Source organism: Grus americana, chromosome 1, assembly GCF_028858705.1.
Source record: "Grus americana isolate bGruAme1 chromosome 1, bGruAme1.mat, whole genome shotgun sequence".
Lineage (NCBI taxonomy): Eukaryota > Metazoa > Chordata > Aves > Gruiformes > Gruidae > Grus > Grus americana.
The window spans coordinates 120,978,805-121,004,531 of NC_072852.1; the positions used below are offsets into that span (position 1 = coordinate 120,978,805).

At 42.1% G+C, this 25,727-nt stretch overlaps 1 protein-coding gene across 1 annotated transcript in view; it reads right to left on the bottom strand.

Moving 5' to 3' along the window:
- Positions 1 to 20,359, bottom strand: part of TMPRSS2 (transmembrane serine protease 2) — a 30,865-nt gene extending 10,506 nt beyond the window's left edge. The window contains exons 1-14 of the mRNA XM_054828540.1: positions 19,756 to 20,359; positions 13,472 to 13,629; positions 12,173 to 12,243; positions 11,108 to 11,303; positions 10,721 to 10,804; positions 9,211 to 9,330; positions 7,767 to 7,896; positions 7,075 to 7,185; positions 6,183 to 6,226; positions 5,284 to 5,458; positions 3,478 to 3,653; positions 2,395 to 2,490; positions 1,376 to 1,518; positions 158 to 310 (exon numbers count right to left, since the gene is read on the bottom strand). Coding sequence (XP_054684515.1) covers positions 158 to 310; positions 1,376 to 1,518; positions 2,395 to 2,490; positions 3,478 to 3,653; positions 5,284 to 5,458; positions 6,183 to 6,226; positions 7,075 to 7,185; positions 7,767 to 7,896; positions 9,211 to 9,330; positions 10,721 to 10,804; positions 11,108 to 11,303; positions 12,173 to 12,187 — 1,443 coding nt within the window. The 5' untranslated portion in view covers positions 12,188 to 12,243; positions 13,472 to 13,629; positions 19,756 to 20,359. The remainder of the gene's footprint in view (positions 1 to 157; positions 311 to 1,375; positions 1,519 to 2,394; positions 2,491 to 3,477; positions 3,654 to 5,283; positions 5,459 to 6,182; positions 6,227 to 7,074; positions 7,186 to 7,766; positions 7,897 to 9,210; positions 9,331 to 10,720; positions 10,805 to 11,107; positions 11,304 to 12,172; positions 12,244 to 13,471; positions 13,630 to 19,755) is intronic.
- Positions 20,360 to 25,727: the final 5,368 nt, after the last annotated feature.

Sequence of the window (25,727 nt, forward strand, 5' to 3'; positions counted from 1 at the left end):
GCTGACAGGCTGACAGACTATCTTATCAATTACTTGGATGCTTCTAGACAGAATAGCTTCATTATCAGAGAAGCCACATTTATTTGTTTTTGTAAATAAAATCAAGTTTCAGGATTTGGGACATTTAAAATTATTAAAACACACCCCAGTATTTTACCTGCATATTTTTATAAATCCAGTCTGTAAACACGGTCATATTCCCATACACTCCAGGTCTATTGGGACTAGCACAGCCAGTTCCCCAGCTGGTATCTCCAACCAGCCACCACACAGAGCTTTTGTTAGTTACTAGAGGACCTCCACTATCACCCTGCACAAGAGACAAGCATATTATTAGTGACCTGACCACCAGGAAAGACACAACCCATTTCACTTCAGGAATACAGGTAAGGTTTCAAAAAAAGCTAACGACCATTTTAAGGCAGTCACTAAAACAACATGCGATGGCAATTACAGTATTAAATGATGACTGCTTGCAATAGGGTTGAAAATTGTTTGCCGCACTAAATGAGATAGACATCATTAGCATCATAGAATATCCTGAGTTGGAAGGGACCCACAAGGATCATCGAGTCCAACTCCTGGTTCCACACAGGACCAGCCGAATCAGAGCATATGACTGAGAGCGTTATCCAGACGCTTCTTGAACTCAGTCAGGCTCGGTGCTGTGACCACTTCCCTGGGGAGCCTGTTCCAGTGCCCGACCACCTTCCCAGTGAAGAGCCTTCTCCTGATATCCAACCTAAACCTCCCCCGTCACAGCTTCATTCCGTTCCCTCGGGTTCTACCACTGGTCACCAGAGGGAGGAGATCAGCGCCTGCCCCCTTGCTCCCCCTCGTGAGGAAGCCGTAGGCCATGATGAGGTCTCCCCTCAGTCTCCTCTTCTCTAGGCTGAACAAACCAAGGGACTTCAGCCTCTCCTCATATGTCTTCCCCTCTAGACCCTTCACCATCTTTGTTGCCCTCCTTTGGACACTCTCCAATAGTTTTATGTCCTTTTTGTACTTTTGACTTTCTTGTTCACAAGCATTACGCTAGGGTATCGCCATGATTATGAAGAGCATTTGTTCACCTTCAAGTACCAGATAACAAAACATCCTCCAAGCATTAAAAAGAACTGCCTCACCCTCTTTGGGTATTTAGCGACAACTCAGCACTGACAGCCATTCAGAAGATGAAATAAAAGCTCTGCCTTTTAAAGTGATGCACCACAACAGGAACTAGAAGCCCAACTGAAATATTACTCATTTAATTTTTACAATTTTTTTTGCACATAGGATCTGTTTGTAATTAATAGATGATTAAAAAAAAACCCTACTACTAAGATGATAAAAATAATCAGATCATTATTAGGTGTAAATTAGGAATAATTACCTGACAGGAATCAATTCCTCCTCCTAGATATCCGGCACAGATCATTGTAGGCAAAATCATGCCATTATAGATATAGATAGAATTACACCTGGAATGTTCTATTAAGGGCACCATAACATAATTCAAGTTATTTGATGTTGTACCTAAAATTGAAACATACACAAAACCACACATACAAAGACAAAATTAGAACAAGCATCATATGTTGCTAGCACAAATCCCTGCAGCTAGCACTGTTCAAGATGAAATAAACTTATAGAAACATGGGGATGGACGCTTAAGATGTATGGTCCATTGCACAGAGACAACTGTGACATTAAAACTCCCTTTCAAGAGGTCAGTGAGTTACCCTGCATTGCTGTCAGTGGAGTGTAAAGCAAGAGAACATGGCACCTACCTGCCTACTCCAGCCCCAAATCAACCGTGTCATCTACAGGGATATTAAAAGCACACGAAGTATGCAAGAGGCGAAGAGGACCTCCCCATGATTTCATGGTCCAGCACAAGCAGTCAGCAACTCCCATACTCAGGGTTCAGCTTCCCCAACACCCCCCTCCCCGCTCAGTACCTTCTCATACTGAAAAAAAACCCTTCCCTCCCTTTCCTTCTCACTTCTTACAAAAATTTTCTTGCATCATGCTCTTTTAGCTTGAGGGGTGAAAAGGACAGGCTCCTGCCCATTCCCATGTCCACGGAGGACTGTCTTGGCATGCGGCTACCCTTGGTACAGGAGAGGGTATACGGGCACTGAAATGGCCCTGCTAGCTGGGGCACAGAATTGTCTTCTCTGTGAATATTTCTGGCCCCCAGAGGCTACTTTGCAGTCTGCTGAATTCAACACATTACAACTTGCTTTGAGACAGAATGCCCTGTTATATATTAGGGGCTGTAAAATGGGTGAAAAAATAGCATATCAACAGATCTGGCTCAAACTGCCCAATCAGCCCATATAATGATTATTTGAAAACTGAAGAGGATCAGTTTTGCAGAAGACCGAAATATTCAAGAGCCACTCTTACCTCCTTGGTACTCTGCTCCCCATCCAGATATCCAGCACTGCTGATTAGGCTGGAACATCATTCCTGGGTTGGGCAGACAAACTGGCCGTACAGTATCTACAAAACAAACACAGTAACATCTGTAATCCCAGATGCCCAGACATAATGCAAAATAAATGCATATGAAATATCTCAGCATGATCACCATTTAAATACATACACACCATGTATTTTCACTGTACTATACCTTCCTTGCAGATAAGCAATACTGTGCAATGCAGGCAGCAGGAGAAAGCTTAGCAGCTGCCCTTTCTCAGATGGCTAGTCTTGTCCACAAAGTGAGGAACAATCACAGTTAACGGTTCTAGCTCTATTCATTAGGCTAACTAGAACAATTAACACCAGCTCTTCTGATCAGTAAAGGAGGGCAAAGAAGAAGAAAAACTTACAACTACATCTCTGCATTAATAATCACGATGCAAGCAGGATTCAATGCCTGTATACGACAAGCACGAAATACAAAACCAGACAACCTCCCTACTCTCAGCAGCAGAGAAGCCCCTCCAGATTACTTCTAGTAGGTTTAAGCTGATGCACTGGAATAGAAAGGACCTGTACACATAAAGCACTTCAAGTTTAAATAACGCTTTGTCTGCTAGTTTTTACCATCTGCTTACAAAACAATCTACATCTACTTTTAAGAAAGGAACTTCTTGTAACATTTGGGTTTGGGTTGGGGTTTTTTTCCAATTGTTATCTGGCATAACTTGGTTTATGGTTTAGTTAGTTGCTCCACCACTACATCCTGAGTCTGCACATACAGGAGTGGCAATACTTAAGCACCATACAGCATTCTGGAGTAAATGTACGTTATTGAGATAAGCCCAAACTCCCTTACCATATGCTAGTTTTAAATAAATCCTACTTAGAAAATCAGAGGGTGTGCTCTTTATCTCTACCTCTACCCTGTCTCTAAGGTGCCTTTACTCACATTTTGTGTTCTTTCCTTAAGTATATAGAAGGATTTCTTGATGAAGTTTGGAAGTTTTAAAAAATGTGCTTATTGCCATTGGATTTTTGCCTTAAGAAGGGCAGAATACATACCAGTAAAACTCAGCGGTGTCTCTAACTTCATAAGGGCAACATCATTGTCTTTAGAATCTGCATCATAATCCGGATGGGAAATTATCTGTTGCACTCTGTACCCATTTCGTAAAAGCATCTCATTCTGGTTCAGAATCCCAGCATAAACCCTCCAGCTGTACGGATCAGAAAATCGTCTACAGAAAAAAGAAGGTTTAGAAGGTTTGCTTCTCTGGTAATGAGTCACTGATCATGACCTTCAAAAAACTGTCTTCAGAAATGGTAGTCAAATGCATGGGTGATCAAGAACACACATGCATTTGATTACCACTTCTGAATAACAAGGTAAACAAATTGCAAGACATTTAACTTTGGGAAAGCTTGACTCTAATTTATAAATTTATCAAAAAAAAAAAAATCTTTGAAATGGGTTAAGTATCCCCTTAGTCACTCAGCACAGCAAATTATAGTCTGAGACTGTAACACTGAAGTCTATTGATTTCCACGGCTGAGGGATCAAGCAGTTATTTCTGAGGTCTCACATGTCAGTGGTATCGTTCACATGTACCACCCAAAGCACGCAAGGGCAGCAGTAGGCAGAATTAGTAAAAAAATGATCTAGTGAAGGAATTTCACTATCTTGAAAATGCCAGGGGTTTTTTTTTGTTTGGTTTTGGTGGGCTTTTTTAAAATGTTAAGCATGTTCGCTAGATGTAATTTAAGTAGTCTCTTGTGCTCCAGCACAGTTTACAAATGCTCAGTAGAAAACTTCCCACAAGTGTTAAAACTCCCCTCCATGAGAATTGCCAAGGCAGTAGCGCTTACAAGTTGTTCCCCTTCCAAAAAAAAGACACACACACACACACACAAAAAAAAAAAAAGTCAAGACTGAAAACCAGTTTTGTACCAGCTACAGCTTGGTTGCCATTCCTAAAGCTTTTGCATACTACAGAGCTCAAATCAGAAAACAAAGGAGGGATAAGATCATCACATAAAAATAAACATTTGCATTCCTTTCTCAAGGTTAAGGACAAAGTTATTTTTCCTTAGCTTAGCCTCAGACTGTGACCGAGCAAACCAACTATTAAAATGTTTTTGCTTAGTGGGTTTTCCCTCCAACAGAAGCAGCCACCTTCTAAATATATTCTGCCACTAAACACAAGGTACCACAACATCCTCAACTGTCCTTCCTTCATAGGTTAAAAATGGACAAAGTACCAGCTATTTTTCTTGTCGATGCCTACATAAAGTGTTCCTTGGACAGGTATAAATCTACACTTAATACTGACTTGGGCTTTACTGCCCTGTGGCATGAAGATACAAGAAAATAAATGGTACAGGCATCTTTAAGTTTATCATTTCTACAGTTGTGTGATATCTGAAGGTTTGAGATTTACTTTTTGTTTTTCCTCAAAAGGTAATTCAACATCTTCATGATCCCATTGTACTGTCTGGCATAAGTTTGGCGCATTGAATTTACCTCTTAAGTTGGGTGGGTATCTGTGCCCAACACCACCATCCAACTTAATTTCCACCTTTAACAAGTAAAGTAAGATTTTCTTCCTGTAGAAAGCAGACAGATGACCTGGCCTCCTCCAGAACAAATTTTCCCTTAATACTTGAAAGCCATACTGCTACATAGCCAGAATACTGTACCTAGCACTTCCATTCAAGGGGGTAGGGGGAACAGTATTTAATTCAGTTTTAAAGTAGAAAGTCAAGAGACTTAAGTAAATTTGTGCGTTTCAGCCTGAAGCAAGAAAAATTACCATTTGAGAGATGAACGAGCGAGCCACTCGCTCCGGCACCCATGTGGGCGAGACTCACCCTTCCACGCAGTGTGCCGCCGTCACTATCCACTGGCGGGTGATGATGGAGCCCCCACAGACATGGGTGCCCTGCACGTGGAGGCTGACCTGCCACGGCCACTGCCCCGGCACCGCCCCGCTGCCGCCCACGATTCTGCTCATAATGTTCACGCTTTTAGTGGACGTGCCGCACTCTAAGGAGTCAGTTACACACACAGAGGCGTTAGTTAAAGAGCGAGCTGGCCTGGAAGGTGGCTTCTGCAGCTCAGGCTTCGTTAGCAGAGGGGCGCGCAGACCATGTCGACCTCCGTGCTGCAGTCATCCAACGTGCCGCAGCTCAGGCCCCTGCCCTGGACACCAAGATCCCAAGTCTCCCATAGACTAGACCCCCTTCACATCGCAAACATCAAGATGAGTATTTGGTAGCTGCTGCTGGTTCACCACGAACCATAAACCAGTGGTTCATTACACCTTTGAGTGTGGGATTCAAGCATCTCTGGCAAGCCACACAGACACACGCCTTTGCATTGTGCAACAAAACAGACAACAGCCAGGAGTCGCCTCGTGACAGCCATCACCGTCAGGAGCGCACTGCCCACCCGATGGCTGCGTGCTGGAGAGCAGATGCGCCACAGACGCCCCACCACAGCTGCCAGGTGAGGGCTACAGGGCTTCACTGCAGGCAAGTCATTTAAAGTAACTGGTGGCAGCAAAGACAAGAGCAACTGGGGATCCAACATCCTCCTTCTCTCCTCTCCCACCCCGCTCCTTAAACTGCACTGTTTAAAACTTGGGAACCACAGTTAAATCATCCACCCATCAAAAGATGGCAATTATTTATGCAGATTCAAAAGGATTTCCCACCCAGAGCATTTCAAAGCATGAAGAAGCAGATGTTTGAGAAACACAGTCACCTACCTATGCAGCGCAGAGAAACTACATTTCCTGATGCACAGGAATCACTGCAATAGAAACAGAAAAAAAACCAAACAGGATTTCAGGCACACAGTAAAGCAAATGGTGGGGAAAGTTCACCCTCAAGCTGCTGCCCACCCTTCCCAGCTACGTGTCCTGCCTTCACCTTCCTCTTCCTGCTGAGGGTTCTCTCCTTTCTTCACTCTCTCCAGCTACCCTAGCAGCACCTATCTGGCCTCCACCATTTCTTGCATTCACCAAAATTGTCATGTGGAAGACCGCAGCCACCAGTACAAAAGGTTTGTAAGCCTACTGAGGAGCAAGATGAAGAATGGCACGAGAAAAAGTGGATTTGAAGTAGTTGTAGAAGAACCTAAACAAGGGAGCCATGGGAACTTTGCAGGTACAACAGTCTGCCAGTTTAGAAACTAGACAATTCAGAATTGTTTAATGAGAATAAAAAAAAAAAAATTACTTTCCACAGTGAAAGATCCATTTTGCATGCTGTGTGTTTGTGTGACCGAAAAAAGAGTTGTACCAGCTCCTGTGAATGTGTTACAGCTGGTAGCTGTTGTCGCCATATAGAAATGCCTGTTGATGGTCAAAGAGCCTTAGAAAAGTATCTTTGACATGGCAACCTTCTAGACAGCATGGAGCCAACAGGATAGGACATCTTCTCTTTTATAAAAGGAGAGGAAGGATGGAAAAGTGACAGCTGTGTTTTTAAATAGAAGGGAGAGCAGTTGCTGCAATGAGATTAAAATCAAAATATCTTTCCCTCTAACAATCCCCATCGAAAGATGTGCTTGCATTATGCTATGGGCAGAAGCTACACATCTCACAGCAGATAAAAAGACCCCTGATAAAAGGAAAAGTTTGTATTAAACAAAGATACCTGCTATACAGCTTTTTGTACAAGTCTATATTCCCAGCACTTGTGTTCAGCTTCATGTAGCTTTTAAAGCCGACTTCAGTTGCTACTCCTTGACTATAGTAATACGTATCTCTGCAAAACAGAAAGTCTATTATGAAACCCTATTATGAAACCCAGTAGTTTCAGTTTTCAGACAAGCAATAAACTGTGCCAAGCTAGAGCTTCTGACATGAACAACACTAAAAATATGAGGGTTTTTTTTTCTTTTTTTAATTAAATGCCAGTTCTGCCAGGCTTTCTAGCTGAGAACAAGCTCTGTGTAGTTGTTGCTGGGCTGTCTTGCTGGAGCTGGAACTGCTGGGGTCACTGCTGGCTCAGAGACCATAATTCCGAGCGCCACAGCGCAGCATGGACACATGCAAGTTCTGCCTGCCCAGGCAATAAATTCACTCAGTTACTCCATGCATGGGAGAAGACAGCATTTGCCAACTGCATCAAAGAGAGGTAACATCAAGTACTTCAACCGCAGAAGAATTTAGGCTACTGTGTTACGCAGGGAGAATGTGGGCAGCGCTCTGGGCCGTGAACGTTAATGGTGATCTTCCACACGAGCACCAATTGCTTGCTGTTTCAGATACGCATTCTTAAAAACGGCAAGAGGGAAATTTTAGCCTTACTGTGTACGTGCAAAGTCTGACGAAGGTTAGACTTACACACTGTAGCCCATGTCTTTACATGCAGTCTTCCCATAATCGTCATTCCAGCCATCTTGACAAACAGGATACCAGGATTTGCTGACTGGTGAATAAACTTCCAGCATAAAGTTTGGTCCGAAAAGTCTAACTGCCAGAAAAGGAAGAAGGAAAAAAAAAAAAAGGAACCAAGACCACCACACGCTATATTACTGCTCATTCTCTGCTCATTCTCTACTTAAAGGTATTGTTACTCACAATATTTTCTTGTATGTACAAACTGGTATTAATTTAATGATGCCTTCTACTCAAATTCTGAGTAGATATCAAGTAGACAGAAATATCACAATGACTTAATTCTTTTGTGTAAGACAATTTAAAAGTATCACCATTTTAAAATACAAGATAGTGTTCATCTTTTCATTTCAGCTTTTATGTTCAAAATTCTCTTTCACATTCTACCACTGAGGAAGATTGCAACAGCCAATCTTTCCTTATGTTTTATCTACATAACTGTATGTTCCTTAATACACCATATATTGTGTATAAATAAAATATAAACTATTCTACTATTTTGATTTACTATATCTTAATATACCAAATTTCTTCAGACAAGTGCTTGTAGAGCAAGAATGTAATAAGGAGCAATTACTTCTGACATTCCACGCCACATTACGTATCTATTTGCAGAAGAATTTAACATAAAATAGTTCAAGCAAAAGAACAGATTGAACAAGCTTCTCCAAAAACCTATTATTCAACCAAATGGAGAGGAACAGTTTTAGAGCATATGCCAGTAAATGCTAACACTGCATGAGGAATGTGCAGAATAAAAGTTCCCAAAGAGAGAATAAGAACACAGCAGGAGTTTTCCAGAGTGGCACTGGCACAACACAGGTGTTAGAAACAAAGATGCCACACTTTTCGAATGGACAAATTGATGATGTTTCCACCTTCCACCATCAGCTCTGCACTAAATCTTCCCTTGGCATCTTCTCAGTTAGAAGCACTGATCAGATCAGGCTTTCTCGCACAAAGGAGTTATGAAATAGTTGAAAATAAGTATTGGGAGAAAAAGGAATGCGAAATATGTGGAAAAAGACAAGCTTGATTAAAAGACCACCAGATCTATGTTATCACCTGAAGTTCTACTAAGAAGTCAATGACAACCGTTCATTCCACAAGCAATGTTACATTCAGTTTTGCACAAACCCCATTCAAATTAAAAGGTAATATTTTAATAACTGATTCAAAGTTAGGCCAGCTGAAATCCCGGAGTCAGTCATTTTGTTTCAGCTTTTCTATCAGATTAGAAACAGACCGAATAGCTGGATATAGGCTTCAAAGCACTCAAACATCCTAAACCATTTGAGAGACATAACTTAGGCAAGCTTTGGACACGGCAATTTGTCCAAAAACTCTTGCAGTTGGCTGAAGGTCCCCCGCCTTGACTGCTGGCACTCACCACACCGGATTTCATCCTCCCCGTTGGGGCAGTGGCTCACTCCATCACACCACTGCGAGGGCGATATGCACGCTCCTGAAGATCCACACTCTATTAAGGAGCCGAAACAACGATTCTCTACTGCGGAAAGAGAGCAACACAGCCACATCAGCTTAGCCTCAGGCAACTACTGCCAACTTCCATCTTAAGGGGTATTCCCCTTTGATAGAGCAAAGCATCAGAAAGAGCTCTTAAATTCAGAGATGGGAGGAGACCTAGCCTAACACAACAGAAGATGTATTGCTCTTGTCAGATTAAGCCACTGATGCAGCTGATTGGATTTTGTCCACTGCTTTCCCTGAATAAGCAAGCACCATTAAGTTGTTGAAAGTCAGCTTTACACTGACAAAGCATAACACTTATAAACAGAAAAGGAGGAAGAAAGCAATTACTCCAATTACATCCTTTTGCTTTCTCTGCCATTTAAAACAAGATTACATTCACCCTGTATAAATCAAAGTGAGTAAAAAAACCCCTAAGAACACAAAGTGTCATCCTAATAGTTTTAAATGAACTCCCTTCTCTCTTCCTTTCCTTCCCTGCACAGAACAGAGGGGCTCCTAAAAACACACAGATTTTTTTAATTTCCTTTGAAAAGTGGCTTTCATTCAAAGGAAAATTAAGATAGCACAAGACAAACTTCACCTAAGCTGAACAGAATTGCTCTAGCCTAGCTTCAGAGCTCAATCACCTTGGTTGGGGATGACTTCCAAGGCAAACATATCTGTGTTATGGCTCACAGTGGTGAGATGGGCTGGGCTCACACAACTTTAACACACTTTCAGAGCAAAAGCATCACCAAAACAAACAAACATGAATTACTTCTGCAACAAGAGAGATCACATTTTACCAAAATAAAATGCACCTTGACCGTTTACACCCTTGCAGTTAAGGTATATAAATTTACTTCAGTCTCCTTCCTTCACTTGAAATTAAGTGAAGTTCAAATTTGGAACAGAGTTCCATTTCAGAGAGGATGCACAGCAGTGACTTCCCTAATGAAATGCACTGCAGAACATGTTGTCCACACACAGTCAGTTGCGTGCCAGCTATCCCCCAATGCAAAAACCCTTGCAAGAGGTCAGACTACTCTTTACTAACAGCTACAGCACTGTACAGTTGTACTGCACCAGTTTTTGCCAGATAGACTGGAGCTTTCCAGAGAAGCCACCTGAATAAGCTGCTCCAGAACAGTCAAAAAGCCGATGACATCACTTAGCATCAAGTACATATTTACTTGATGAAGGGAAAGTGACAGCAGTTCATTAAAAAGAAAAAAAAGAAAAAAAAAAACAACACACAAGCAAAACTAAGCCATTAGGAAGCAATATTTGTTCATCTGTCAGGATAGGTTAACGAAGACTTTCCTGTCCTTAATTCAGCATAAAATGGAAGATAAGAATGTATATTTCTAACTTTAAAAGTTTAATACATCTTTTCTTTTAGAACAAAAAAAACCCCAAAACCTTACCAAAATACCAGATGAAGAAAGCAGCAATTGCACAACAAGCGACTAGTAAAATGGATAATATAATGATTATGGTTTTCTTTACACCTGAAATGAAAGCAAGGAGAAAAAGAGAAATTATGTTCCAAAGAAGGTAATTTCCAGCCACCAGCATTATCTATATTTCTTTAACATTAAAAACCAGACATTTTTTGCCAGACAGATTTTTCTCCGTTTCACCACCCTTCCTCCAAATTGCCCAGGCTCCATACAGTTACACCAGCATCCAAGCCAGATACTACTTCTTCATCCACAGGGAGGAAGCTCCTTCAATAGAGGATTTGGAAGGGAAGATCCCTTTTATTTGTTATCTTATTATCTAAAATTGGAAGAAATCCTGACAAAACTTACTTGGTGCACACGTTCTCCCGGATGAACGTGCTACTGGCGTACTTGGCTGATAGGTAGCAATCCTTGGGTCATAGCTTGGCACTGACAGAGCATTTGTTGAGAAGTATGGTGGACACGGGTTAGCACCTTCTGGCTGCCTGGTAGAATAGATGTTTTCTGGCTGAAAGCCACAATTTTCATAGTATGGCGATGGACCCTAAATGATAATGTTGAGGGGAAGGAAACAGGAGAAAAATGAAAAATAAGAGGCAAGACTGCAATTAAGACAAAGTAAGTTTCAGATGCCATGTACATTCAGAACCCTACGAAGTAATTCTGCCAGTGCAGAAATTCACCATGCATGCATACACATACTAATGGCTCCAATTTACAGGGAGAGATTTACAGTACGTGCCCAATACTGCACACTTTGAATAACAAAAATAACACAGAGTGAGGCTGGAAGGTGTATGAAGAGATCCGTTTTCTGATCCAAAGTAATTCAATCTAAGAAGGATTCTTGAGCCCAGCCCTCCAGCTGGCCACGCAAACTATTGCGCTGAAACATCTGACAAGGTAGAAAGAAGCAGCAAGGACGGTTTTAGGCGGTACCACCATCGAAAGAAACACTGACAAGTAACAGCCTGTATCTACTCAGTTGTCCTGGTCTAGGATAAATGTTCTTCTGCTCCATTTTGTCCTCTGGCAACACCAGGTATATCCAAGCTATTTCTGAAATTTACTGGCCTACAACAGGTTGTGGAATATTTATCCTGGAAGAGCTTTAAGAACTAGTTAGAAGTCATTCCAATCTATCCCTCCAAAATAAGCTTTAAAAGCATAAAATCTCTCACAGGAATATCTGAGCACCTGAAATGCTAGTTAATTTGAGCCTCTTACACCTGCCTTATGGTACCTCTTGCCCTTTTTTCAGAAAAGAAAATGCAACAAATACTTATATCCACATTTTAAAAGACTTGTTAACCAGTACATCACTCAATAGGCTGCTACTCATAAAGAAATAAAACCCCATTTAAAAAAAAAAAATCATCAGAGAGGAATATTTTGTCTGTTTTGTTTACTTACTACAGTAGAGGTCATCTTTCCTTTGTCAGCAGTACCAAATCAATTCAAGTGTTTGGAAGTAAAGCATGAACCTATATTAAAAAAAAAAAGAAAGAAAAAATAAAACAATCACAACCAGAAGCTTTGTCCGCCTCTTGTCGATTTTTCCTTTGGAAAAACGCCAAATCTGGAAGGAAAAAAAAAAAATACGGAAGTATTTCAAGAGAGGGTACAAATTAAGGTGCAGCATGAAATCAGATCTCAATAGCCTCTCAATACAACCTTGAGGATTATACAGTGGCACCTATTCATTAACACGAGCGCCACACAAACCGAGAAGATTAAGTTAGTGCTCACTCTCGCTGACAGAATGAGAGTTAAAGAATATCCTGGCAACAACCCACACGGTGTCAGTACCAAGTTCAGGTCCTCGGGCCTCTCTCAACACTTACTCATGTGTCACTCTGAGGTTTATGAGACAGAAACGAGAACGTGAACAAAGCATCAGGAAATACAAATTCAGCTAACTCATTTGATAATGCCGTGGCTAGGAGCCCCACAAGCCACATCTTTTTCACTCTTCCGCATTGCAAACAGTTGTTTTCTTGGTTGTGTGTTATAGCCACCACACCAAAAACAGGGAAAGAAGCATGGCAGGGAAACAACATGCCACACCAATATGAAAGGTTTTCAAATAGAGTAAAGGAGAGGAGCTACATCCAGTGTTTCAAGCATATAGTAGTTTATTTTAAAGTTAAACATTAACGTTAAGTAAAACCAAAGATTAGCAAAGGCACAAGAAACATAAAATGTTTGCTGCCGCAATTCTAACATAGGCAGTTGTACACCTCCACAAGCAATCATTTTAATAAATAATTTAATCCATTGAGTCCTCTCATAATGTTACTCTACATGAAAAAAATCTAGGAAGTGCCTCAGTCATGCACTGAGAAATAATTTTCTCCAGCTTCCAGAGCAGTACTCTGCACACAGACACATTGGCACGATCCCTGTTGAAAGCCGCGACTATAAGGAGTAGTTGCATTAAGAAACAGTATAATTCGGCCTGAAGTATAAGGTTTATCTTTTAGAACCTGTACCTAGGTGTCACCTCACTGAAAATTGAACTACAAACGTCTCTGAAGCATATTTCAACAGCAGCTTGGCACCTTGAGCGTGACAATACTTGGTGACAGTTTAGGAAGGCTGATTCTGGTGTTTGCCTATTAGCTCTAGCAAAAGAAAAAGTAAATAATAATGCACTGTTGAACTCTTATTTGTGTGGCAGACTGGGGAAAAACAAGTCTTTCTCCTACTTACAATAAGTCCATCAGATTGGTGACTAAGGCTTCAGGACTTCTGCTTTATGTCGCATCCATTCTTACTCAGCTCTTCATAGCAGAGTTGGGAAGCGCCGTTCTGCCCAGACTTAGAGGACAAGTAACAACTCACAGGAAAGTATTTTTGTTCCTTGTTCTCTGAAAAGGAGGGGGGAAAAAGGATTAGGAAGTTTAGTGATAGCAGACGGAAGAATACACTAGGTAATTCTGAGGTAAGCCAACAGGTACTACAAGCAAAGAAAAACCCAAATATTTTTTACATTACAATTTGAAAGGCTTTGCAAATTGGTGTATGATAGTCTTCCTCATTCTTTTTGTTTGTTTGTTTGTTTTTAATGAACTGAGGGAAAAAAGATCTCTGTTGCTTAACTGGCTTTCAGCCACCACACCCAATTTAGTACTTTTTAATCTATTTTCCATCCAGCTTCTGATTAATAACAGTTTTTCCATTACCACACCACAAAACATGGGGAAGTCATAGATATATACAGATTTCCACAGTATTACCCATACACATTTGCCAGCGTATTAAAAACAGATTAAGCCAAAACCACTGGGCTTCCATTAGTTTGCAAACGTTTAAGGCAAAAATCGATGGGTGGCATCCAATAACGATATAATCTAGTTTTCTTATCCACGCATCACTGACACACTTTAAAGTGTTTTACAAATACACCAAGGGTACTGCAACAACCTCAGAGATAAGGAAGCTGAGTCATGGAGAAACAAACTGACCTGTCAAACACTCCCCATCCCAACAACCATAGAGCTAGAAGAGACTGGTCATCTTATCTCAGTCCAATACTTTAGCCTCTAACTGACCTCACACATTAGACAGATTTAAATAGATCCCACATAAGAGTATCATAAACCCACTCTGGTGCAGAAGAGTTTGGTGGGAACACACAACTATCCTTCCCCCTCCCACTGCCAGTCATTCCTCCTGATGTCTGCCAAGCTATAATGGCACTTTACTGGGTACATCTGAAAGAAAAAAACCTCAAGAGTCCTTTAAAGTGAGCTGCTGGAATTAAAGTGTATGGTGTTCCCCAAGCAAGGAAACAGGGATGGAGCTCACCCCCTGCATTGGGCTTGAAGGAACAAGAGAGAGGGCCCAGGGAGCCAGAGCCTTGCAGGTCAGTTTGCTAACACCTTTTGGCTTTGGAAAAAGTATACCCAAGTAATGAAAGGGACCCATCACTCATATGCAGTCAAGCCCTTGAATCTCAAAAATTTCAGTTTACTCCAATGTGGAACAGAACCAGCATTTGGACTTCCAGTAACACAGAAAGTCCAAAATCAAGTGTGCTTTTGTTTCACAACTCTGAAAGTAAAGAAATAACGCTACCGTTTCTAATGACGGGCAATAATAAGAGTATAAAACATATAGCCATCACTGACATAGTATGCTGATGAACTCAGTGAAATGTACTGCCTCACAGTTCACAGGTATTACTTGAAATATCTTAGCTTCTTCTCACACATGCCTTAGGAGTGTTATAATTAAAGTTCTGTCATGGGTCATTAAGATTAAATACATAATTTTTTCCAATAAAAGTTGTCAGAATCAAAACAAACAAACAACAACTACAACTGAAAATATTACATGCATCCAAACCAAATTTAATCCAACAGCTTTTTTAGTTTTTCTATGGATTTCTGCAAATAAATTCTTTATATTTAAGCAAAAGTTGCAGTAGAGTTGGTCTCTACTTCCTTTGATAACATAATACTTAACTGAATATGGACTTCCTAGACTATTGGACCTCCAAATGCTTATCCTCCTCCCTAGCACAGTGACAGCCACTCTTTCCCTTGGACAGGAAAAGCACCAAGCACAGAGTCATGCTGCTCAGCTCTAAGTGGTCCTCACCACCACGTCCTCCTAAGCCCCTCACCTCACTACTGCTGAGTGAAGATAAGCCTCCACTTTTACCTCCTTACAGCGTATCAGGTCATGGCTCCTTTAGATTGCGTGTGCCTTTAGCTACCCAGGAGCCAGCATCCCCAAAAGACGACAGAGAGAACAAAAGGCAAAGAAACCCTAAAGATTTAACCATGATTTTGTTAAAGAAACCAGACTTGCTGGTTTTTACCCTAGATCTCCATGCAAGAAATAATAACGGTACTTCCTTATCACACACCATGATGCAATTATTAATTAAGAGCAGTACCATGCCTTGGAGGCGTGGAGTTCCACAAGTACGACTAGCTGTATTAGTTTCCACAAGCTTTTATTTAGAGATCGCTATATGTTGTTTCCATGCCTAGACAGCTAAGTTAATAGGCTGGAATAGTTACCTTCAGATATCCCAATACAACACTGTGAATTCAACTTGGCCAATGAAGCCAGAGTTATACTGGCAACAATATACTTTCTGCATTTACGTATTATTTCAATACATATTTGGTGTTATTTCCTGAAATAGAAACATCATCAGCTGTTTGCTAAACTCTATGATAGGTATCAACAGTTGAAAAAAACAACAACCAAAAACACCAGACTATGTTCTTCACAGTTAGACCTACGTAAAAGCAACCACACACAAACAGGGAAGAAGGGAGAGGATAGAACAGGTGAAAGTTAAATACATAAAGTCAAGTTCAGTGTCTAAAAGGAGGAGGCATAAAAGCATCCAGACACCCTACATGAACACTGACCAACACTAACACAGTGTCGCATCCAAAAAATCAGCAGTTCCCTTTATCCAGATAAAGAAATGCAGTACATGCAAATGAACAAACTGGCAAAACTCATTAAGATAGCAAAGGAGTAATTTCAGTGCAAAGCTCAACCGTGTAAAAGAGCAAGCCAACAAATTATGGCTTTCGTTGATGACGCCATAAAGGAAGCATGCTTTCATTTTTTTATTCCCAACCATTTTATGACAACCTAAATGTTTGGGTAGTGTAACCTTAAACACAATATAACCATGATACAAAGGTGGGGAGGAAAAGGAGGGGAAATTAAAAAAGAGAAAAAATGAGCTAAGAGGTTATTCTAGTTTCACTTAGATGACCTTTTAACACACTGGGTTATTCCTTCCTCTGCTACCTGGACAAGAGAAAAGAAACACGGCCAAGATTCCTGTTTACCAAGCAGCACTAAAAAATATCATGACCTACAAATAAAGTGTTAAAAAAGAAAATTCATTTAAAAAGGAAAGGAACTAGATAAGAACTTTAATCTAATTTCATTATCTAGATTTCCTTGATACTTCTTCAGGAAATAGTACCGAATATCTTTATCGCAATGATTTAAAGAAATGAATGTAATTTACTCCACAGAGTAAAATTTACCTTCTGGAAGGGGTCCAAAGACAAATCAACAAGCAACTGACTGTCTTAAAATCATCAAAATCAGGTTCTTCCAATGTCCTGACCTTTCAGCTAACCCCTTTCAATAGGGGTAAGCTCTACTCAGTGTGCCTATGCCGTAACATCACGTATCTTGCAGAAAACTATACGAGACTACATAAATATTTATATGAACTGTTGCCACAAAGACAGCCTCAAATTCTTAGCTCTCCTAAGAAATAGCTTTGAAGTTGTTCTAGATTAGCTCCTAGAATATCATTAAACTGTGGAACTACTTATCAACAGGTGTCAAAAAACAGTGCCTCTTGTTAAGCACTACCAGCAACTCAAAGTCCACAGCAGCATTCACAAGGCCAGCATACTAAGATTAATACTACTTCCACATGCAAAAAAAAAAAAAAAAAGGCATTAAAAAGCTCTGAGTGTAGCAGTCTCATCTTAAACAGTTGTAGGATGCTGTAGTCATACAATGAATAAACATCTATTTGTCTTCTCTGAAAACAAATGTTACCATGAAACTCAGCCCATCACAAGTATGTCACCTGCCTTTCTTAGGAAAAGTGGGGTGGGAAAGCAGGCTGAAAAGCTGTTGTCTGGCGAAGTGGATGATGAGTGGCAGAAGACCCTACAAAAAAAAAAAGCGCCATTTCTTACATTCTTTCATACAGAAAGGTCCAATAGCCCAGAAGAACCAGATTTTCTGGTGTGGTAGGAGATGGACTTGTTGGTCAGGCAACAACTGCAGAGGCAGCTATTGCCCGCAGCACCCACCACCACATGCGCACAGATCACAGTGCTGCTAGAGGATGCAGCAACAGCCAGCCTGGCATTTGGATGCTTTCCTCCCCTATGCTACATCCTGGTCCTGCCTCTGCCTTTCTCCTTCCATGGCAGAAGCAAATAACCTCACCTCCCGGCAGTAAAGTTCAAGTCTCTGTCTGCAGCACTGGGGATCTCTAGCTGATTCTGGCAAGGAAAAAAGCTCTCAAGAGTACCTGTTCACCATATTCCATTTGCATATGAATACTGTATGAACATGGTACTAGTAGGTACCCTCTCACAGAAAAATAAAACCTAGCAATTTTAACAAATCAGACTTACTTAGATATTTGTCCAGGTCAGCTGCTTTCAACCTGGGAACTACCGACCCTGAGGAGCTGTAAACCACTTCCAAGGGGTCTACGGCAGATAAGAAAGAAAAGCAAGCCTGCTGGCAGGACGTTTGAATTCACTCCATGGGGTGGCTTGCATTGGCAGAGAGAGGTTTAAGGATCCACGCATCAAAGACGTGGGAGAATTACTGATGTAGTAGCACGGACGCAGCTGAGCTACCATCACAGCACTGGAACTGGTCATCATGGACTGACCCTTGACTGACACAGACTGCACATACAGCAGGAAGAGCCCATACGTCCCGGAGCAGCAACTCCAAAAGTAATACTTTGACCACCATCTTAGAATACTGATTCGATTTGTTATTCCATCAAAACCCTAGAACACCATTTCAACTTATTTCCATTTCAAGGCTGGGCTACCATGATATATTTGCTCTAGAGTGACTTTCCTATGTACCAGTGTAATTTTTAAAAGTTTAAGAGTGAAAGGAAACTGGAAAAGGACATACTAAGTACTACTTTGACATCAACTGTTAACTTAGTCCACCTGTCTTTTGGCTTTACTTTTGCGTTGATACCTATAGGTAATAGCCACAACTGCAATCATTTCCCCGTTTCATTGATCTACGCCACACACACAACGTCCATCTTTCTCCCCCGCCAACAGTGCCTTAGTGATGGAAATCATCCTTCAGAGGTGAACCTGCTTCCTTTGGCTCTTTCTAAAGCGCTAAAGGCATTTACTCAGGGCAAACAGGGATACTTAGGACAAAGGCACGATGTGAGAATGGTCTCTTAAATTCACTGACACCCACCCACTGAGAAACCTAAGGGGAAGTTCGAGGTCCAGGTAAGCTATGATCATCGATAAAGCTACCTGAGGGGAAGTGCTAAGTGGGGTTGATTTCAGCATTCAAAGCTTCGGCCTGCAAGTTTCAATGATACAGCTCCTGGGGAGAAGCACTCTATCAACAAAGTTACTCTTCCAAAATTACTTGAGAAGTTGTGACAACTGTAGCCAGGAATTAGTGCTTTTGCAAGAAACCAGAGCAGTGGTGACATTAATAGACAACGAAGACACCCCAGAACTAGACGCTGGTTTATTCTCCGTGTCGGCGACTCCTCGCTCCGTGGTCTTGAAAAAGCTGCCTGATCTCACAGCGTCACATCTCCCTTCATCACAACAGCAAGAGATGCACAACCTCCACCTCCAGCAGTACTAGGTGGGACGGCGTTGGCGTGCGTAGAGCGCTCCACACCTCGCCTCCGGTACCTCGTCGGATCGTGTTATTCACTTCACAACACCCATTCACCTTCTCTGCGCTAGTTCAGCTCCCGTCTTGCTTACCCACCGCTCCGCGGGGAAGCGCAACTTTTTCGGGCTGCACCTACCAGTAGAGAAACCGGCTGCGGAATGGGGGCATCCGGGTAAAGCCGAGAGAAACACCGCTGAGGGGGGCGGATTACGCGTCCCCTCGATTTTATCAGCCGGCGCCTCCTCTTCTCGCTCTCAGAAGACGCCGATGCCGCCCCCGCTGCCCCCAGCCCCAGGCATCGCGCCGACCCCCGCCCCAGAGGGGCCCTACCCCCGCGGAACGGGGATTTTCAGATGCTGCCCGGGTCCCCCCACACCCTCATCCCCAAAGCAAAGACGAAGTTCCTTAATTAAAGGCCAAAACCCGCAGGCGCAACTCGGAGCGGCCGGGACGGGCCCTCCCGGGGCAGTGGCGCCCCCCGGCCCGCTGGAGCCGCCCGGCCCCGGAGGCGGCTGCTCCCGCCTCAGCGAAGAGCCCCTGCGGGGCGAAGGGACCGCGGGGAGCGCCGCGCTTACCTGGGGCTGCCCCTGTCAGAGCGGAGCGGAGCCGGGACGGGACGCGGCGGACCGAGCCGGGAGCAGCCGCTGCGGCCGGGGAGGAGTTATCCGGCGGGGGGAGCGGCGGAGAAGGGGCAGGTGCCGCCAGGTGGATGCCTTGCCCGGCCCCTTCCTTCAGCCGCTGCCGGGGAGGAGGGCGCTGCCCACAACCCGCCCCGCTCACCCCGCGGCCCCAGGGAGTCGCCGCGGATCTGGCCCGGGTGCGGGGACAGCGCCCACCAGCCCTCCGGGGGCGGCTGCTGCGCGGCACTGCTGCAGGCCAGGGGTACGGGCAACCCTTCCTGCCCGGCGGGGGCCGGCAGGTCGCCCCCAACCAGACCGCACTTCCCCCAGCCCTCTCCCTCCTCCTCCCACGGACGTTTGCAAAACAAATAAGCCGGAGGGAAGTGGAGGGAGCCCCGGGAAAGGTCCGCAGCCCCCCGGGCCGCGGCACCCCGAGGGGCGCGGCGTGGCGGTGCCTCCAGGTGTAAGGCCCCCCCGGCGGCCGGCGTGTCGCGACTTCTCCGGGCGGACCCGTCCCAGGTTTTGCTTTTGCTGCTCTAGCCTAAACGTGCTGTGGTGAGGGGCCCGTGCCTTTTTTTGAACTTAAACATCAGTCTTTATTACTCTTGAGTTTGAGGGTGTTGTATGCAAATAAGAAGCCACAACGCTTCCCTGAACAGGGCAGGTCAGGAGCTGATAAAGATTGTTCATAAAATACCCAGGCCGGGAAAATTACTTCCTTTTTCTTTTGCCTTTTAGAGCCATTTAATAGAAGGGCACTCTGAAAAAATACTGCAATCTCAATTGTCACTTCACTTATAACGCTGTAGTGACTTGTGGTAACTCTCCTGTAAAGCAGATCTGCACATAAGTGAAGTTTTTCTCTGCCAAAGCAGAGCTCTACTGCAAAAAAACCCACTTATAGCCCAAAAACCTCAGAGTACAACTGGAAAAGTGCACAGGTTTTTGAAGAAATTCCACTCTCTTTTAATAATAGCTCCAAATTAGCTACATATAATATTGCTGCATGCTATACTTAACATCTCTGTACTGCGACTACAGATAAGGCAAAGTACACAAGTTTGGCATGGTAAGTGTTTGGGGTTTGGTTATATTTTCAAATGCATATCAAGGAATTACATCAAGTACATCAAGAAGCCAAGATCATACCTTCAGTATTTTTCCAGCTCTATGTATTTATTCAAAGAGAACTGGGTGTCTTCAGACCCATTAGTACAAAACCATGAGGAGCATTGGCTGAAACATCTTGAAACGTTAGCTTGGGCTTTTCAGCTGTACCTTTTTGTAGGGCTATTGCTCTCCCAAACAGAATCAGTGAGATTCAGTCATTTTCTACTGTGGATTCAGTTGCAGGAATAGGACTTCAAATTTCACCTGAAGTAAAATGTGAGATTGTCCCAAGTCACAACCAAAATGCACTGCGTTGTCACCTTCTGTGGTTCGCTAAAGTGTCCGCCAGTGTGGCACGTCCCTGTCTTTAATATACAGCAACTCTGTCAGTGGCCTTCTGAGCTTAGAGATATTTTAGGTTCGAAGCAGGGTACCTGGTTGTAAGGTTTCCCTGTTAAGTTTCCTTACCAAGACAGAGGGAAATGGCCCTGAAAATCATCACTTGGCATCATGGCCACAAGGAGAGATGACCACATGACCATCAAGGAGAGATGCCTCAAGATCTATTCCACTCTACAGGAGAATCTGAACATTTCTTTAGTTTGGAAATTAATTCACATATTTTTTTCTTTGAAAGTCTATGTACTCCTGTACTGATGATGCCTAGTTCCTCTCTCAAGACAGAGCTCAGTTATTAGGATATCTAACAGTTTATATTTCTGAAGGTATTTCTTTTGAGCTTAAAAATATCCCAGATCTTGCTTTGGCTTTGTCCAAATGTCTCGTTGAATTGCTACAGATGAGGAGAAAGGGAGACGTAAAATATATAGGCTGATTCCTCTGTAAGTTGATGTTGTCTATATGTAGCAACTTCTAAGGTATTACAGCAATTTAGGTGTTATAAACAGAACTGGGCGGAAGGACATGGTAACAGGGAACAAGGGTGCTGTGCTGAAGAGCAGTGTGCTCCTCTGCCAGAGAAGCTTTAAACTCTTACTGAGGAGGAGGACCCATGTTGCTCTGTGCCCTACAAAACAACACCAGACCTGCCACGGGGGGACCCAGTGCAGCTCCCTTAAAATGAATGGTGCTCTGCTTAGTTACAGACTTGAAGATCTGCGCATAAGCTGGCAGCTGGTTGATTACCCCTGTTAACACCTTTTCTTCTCAGAGAAGGCTGAGCTGGTCAGTGAAATGTGTATTCCTGCTCTCTTTTCCCCAGTTCTTCCCTCCCTTGCTTCAGGCTGGTATCTGGCTCACTAAAGGGTTGGCCTTTCAGATCTCTAATGTGGTAAAAGCTTTTTGTTCTTTTTTTAAACTGGGTTAATATTCCCCCAGGTTAACTCAGCTTACTAACGAAGGTCAAAAGAACAGGAGAGCCGGAGCAGCGGAGGTGGGGAGTGGGACGCTGCCTCCTCTTGGCAGCAGAAGCTGTCAGGTCTGTTCAGTTAGTCCAGGACTAGCTCGCGGCCCTGTAATCTCTTCCAAAATAGTTGCATATGCATATTACTGTGTTTTAATTATGCAAGCTGGCTTTTGCAGAGCAGGATGCTGAGTATCCATTTTATTAATGGATTATAAGCAACTTTTAGAGGAGAGATCAGGACAGGGTTTGGTTTTTCAGGGTGGCTGCATGCTTTGAGAGGGGCAGGCAAGTCCTCTGCTAGAGAGGGACTTTCTCTTGCTGAGGAGCCCAGAGTTCACAGCCCGGAATTCCAGATGTCTGAGAGCTTTGACACGACCCAGCCTAACACCGCTCAACTCCGCACTTACTCCAATCATCTTTCTCTAACTTAAATATTAATAGTTTAAATGTTCTGTGAACCACTTCCTCCTCCATATTTATGTATGTGCAGGGCAGGAGGAGGATGTTTGAATGTTTTCTTTTGTTTTTCCAGGCATACAAGCTAATGTTTCTATGGACTGGTGCTAAGCATCTGAATTTTACCATGTAAAATAAACTGATCTTTTTTAAGCATCTGGCATCACCTACCATTGTATATCCTACCACATGATACTTTTAGCTTCCTATGACACCTCCTTTACTCTGTTCTTTAAGGTAGCTCTGCCCACCCATGAATCATAACTCGCTTTGTTTCCACGGCACTTTGTCATACTCTGTTAATACCCAACATGTCATTTGCTCCATTGTCTTTCGTACTTCTGAATTTTTGCCTATGTTTCTAGTGTCTAATCAAAACCTCATGGGAGTAGGAGATAAGGTGTCTCTAAAGCCAAACTGCAGAGTACTTACTCAAAGCATGTCAGGATGAGTTTGCACTTGCCACTTTGGGACTACAGCACAAGACTTCCTTTTACCACACCAATAGAACTAGAATTAGAGGTGTCTCCAGGGAAATTCAGTGCTAAAGCCCACATTGGAAAAAAAACCCCAAAACCAAAACCAACCAACCAACCAAAAACCAACCAACCAACCAAAAAATCAAACCAAACCAAACCAAAAACCCATTCAGATGAGGAAGTGGCTTGCCCAACTCAATACCTCCTTTGTTTTCACAACCCAGCTTTAAGCACCAGGTATCTCCTTATGCCCTACTGCGGTGGAGTCCTCTATGCCTTTCTTTTTATCAGTGCCATGAGAGCGAGCTCTGAGACTGACCCTTTACGATGGACGCTACATTTATGCACTCACCCATAAAACTACATCAAACCTGGAAACTTAATTAGTAATGTAATAACTAAGCTTAAACTAAATGTATGTTGACTTTGGAAGTACATTTGCATCTGCTGCTGTTATCAAGAATACACACACATAGATTTACCTGCTTCAGGTATATTTGTAAATCAAAATAAATGGTCAGAAATCTCCAAAAAATCATCTTTTTTTTCTAACCATTGAATGTCTGCGAAACAGGAGGTAGTCCTTTGTTAGGCTATTAACTAAATATGCTGAAAAAACACAAATCCTTAAAACAATTACCCTGTTATCTGGGAACTAGGAGAGGGTCTCATGGCCTGCAGATTAGAAAGGTGTGCGGCTGTGAACATTCTCACTTATTTTGCAGCCTTTCAGCAACTTTTCTAGGAGTTTCAAGCCTTACACAGATGCAAAACCAAAAAATTGCCCTGGCTCTTCTTGGTTCTGAGTTGTTTGGGTTTTTTTCCTTTTTCCTCCCGGTTTAGTTTTCTAGTATAGAGACAAAGTCTCAGAGTTATGAAATTCTTTATTCTCTCCCAGAGGGAAGAAACTGTCCAGAATCAGTGACTTTAACTTTCTTTTAGGTGTTATTTCACCTAACTGAAATATTGTTTCAATGGGTTTCTTGCCTGTTATTGTAAAACAAGAGAGAATAAAAATTTGATTTCTCTGGGTGTACCATGTAAATACAGCTGCATTTTCCTACATCAGAAGAGAGTCTGACCTACAAATTTGACCTGCTTTCCACATTAAAATAATGCTACTCTTGTGCCACAGAAATTGAATGACAATTTTAATTTATTGTATAATTTTTTCCTGATACTTGGGACTTTTTTTTTTTTTTTCCCCCACTGCTCTGGTTGTTAGCTTTGTCTTGCACTTGTAACACAAAGCAGTCATAAATCCAAACTACTCAGCTAGTTAAACCAGGTTTATAGTTACTCTGGTGCCAGCGAACAGGCCTGAAGCAATGACAATGCATCAGTGACTATGGGTTTCGATGCAGACTGATCTCACTGTTCTTATAAAAAGAAATTACACAAATACATTTTGAATTGATTTTATTTGATATGCCTTTGCAAAAGGGAGATTACTCAATTCTTAGGCAATTGGCTTTAAACAATTAGTGGCAGAATGTGTTTCAGTAGAAATCAGAATCAAATATATTTAGTTTTGCTGATACATACAGAAAAATACCGATTGGGACAATAAAAAGAAACAAGCCACAATAAATCTTAAATTAACATTTTTTTTAACAATTAGAAACCAAAAGTGATGTTTTAGATCCAATGTAATCTTGAACAAAATTAACATTTGTTTAGTGGAGCCAGACCTTCTCAACAGATCATTTAATTATAATTTGTTTTAAAACATTGGATGTTACCCGTGACATATCAACAAATAACTTGTTTTTTGTAGATCCAGGAGTACCACTGGTTTTCATTTCTTTGGTAATAATTCTATGCAGCAGAAGTAAAAAAAAAAAAAAAAAAATAGAAAGAACAAGACCTTTTGAACAGCTGAATTTTCTGAATTCCTGCATGAGATAACCACAGATAAATTGCATCTGAAAAGAACTGCCTTTTGTTTGTCTGAATATTGAAGACTTAAGGTTTTTTTCTCTTTCAGTCCTAGTTCAGCTCCAGATTTGCTGTATAACTTCGGCAAACTTGTTTCCATCTGCCTCCATTTCCTGCTCTGTAAAAGGGAATTAATGGTTTGCATTATCAGGAGGACTATAGTTATTTTCACATTTAACCAAATATTTGTAAAAGTGCTGGGAGACTTGTTGATTAACCTGTTATAAAAGGGTAACAATAAATTGTCCTCTTTATATTTACCTGCAGCTAGGCAAGCTTTTATGGTCTGTTCCTGCAGCAGGTACAAGTATTTGATTTTTATCAACAATTGGGCATTGTTTTAATGCCGTGATAAACTGTGCAGATGAAGTCAGAAAACTAAATCACTGATTGGTCACAAACAAAATACTGATCCAGTTCATTGGATCAGGCATGCTACAAGCAAGTGAAAATGCAGTTCAGTTTCACCTTTTTATATTCTTCAGCAAGCCAGCAATTAATTCAGAAAAAAAAATTAATTTTAATTAATTTTCAATTAGGAGAAAGTGCTGATTACATATGCAAATGCAATATTTCAG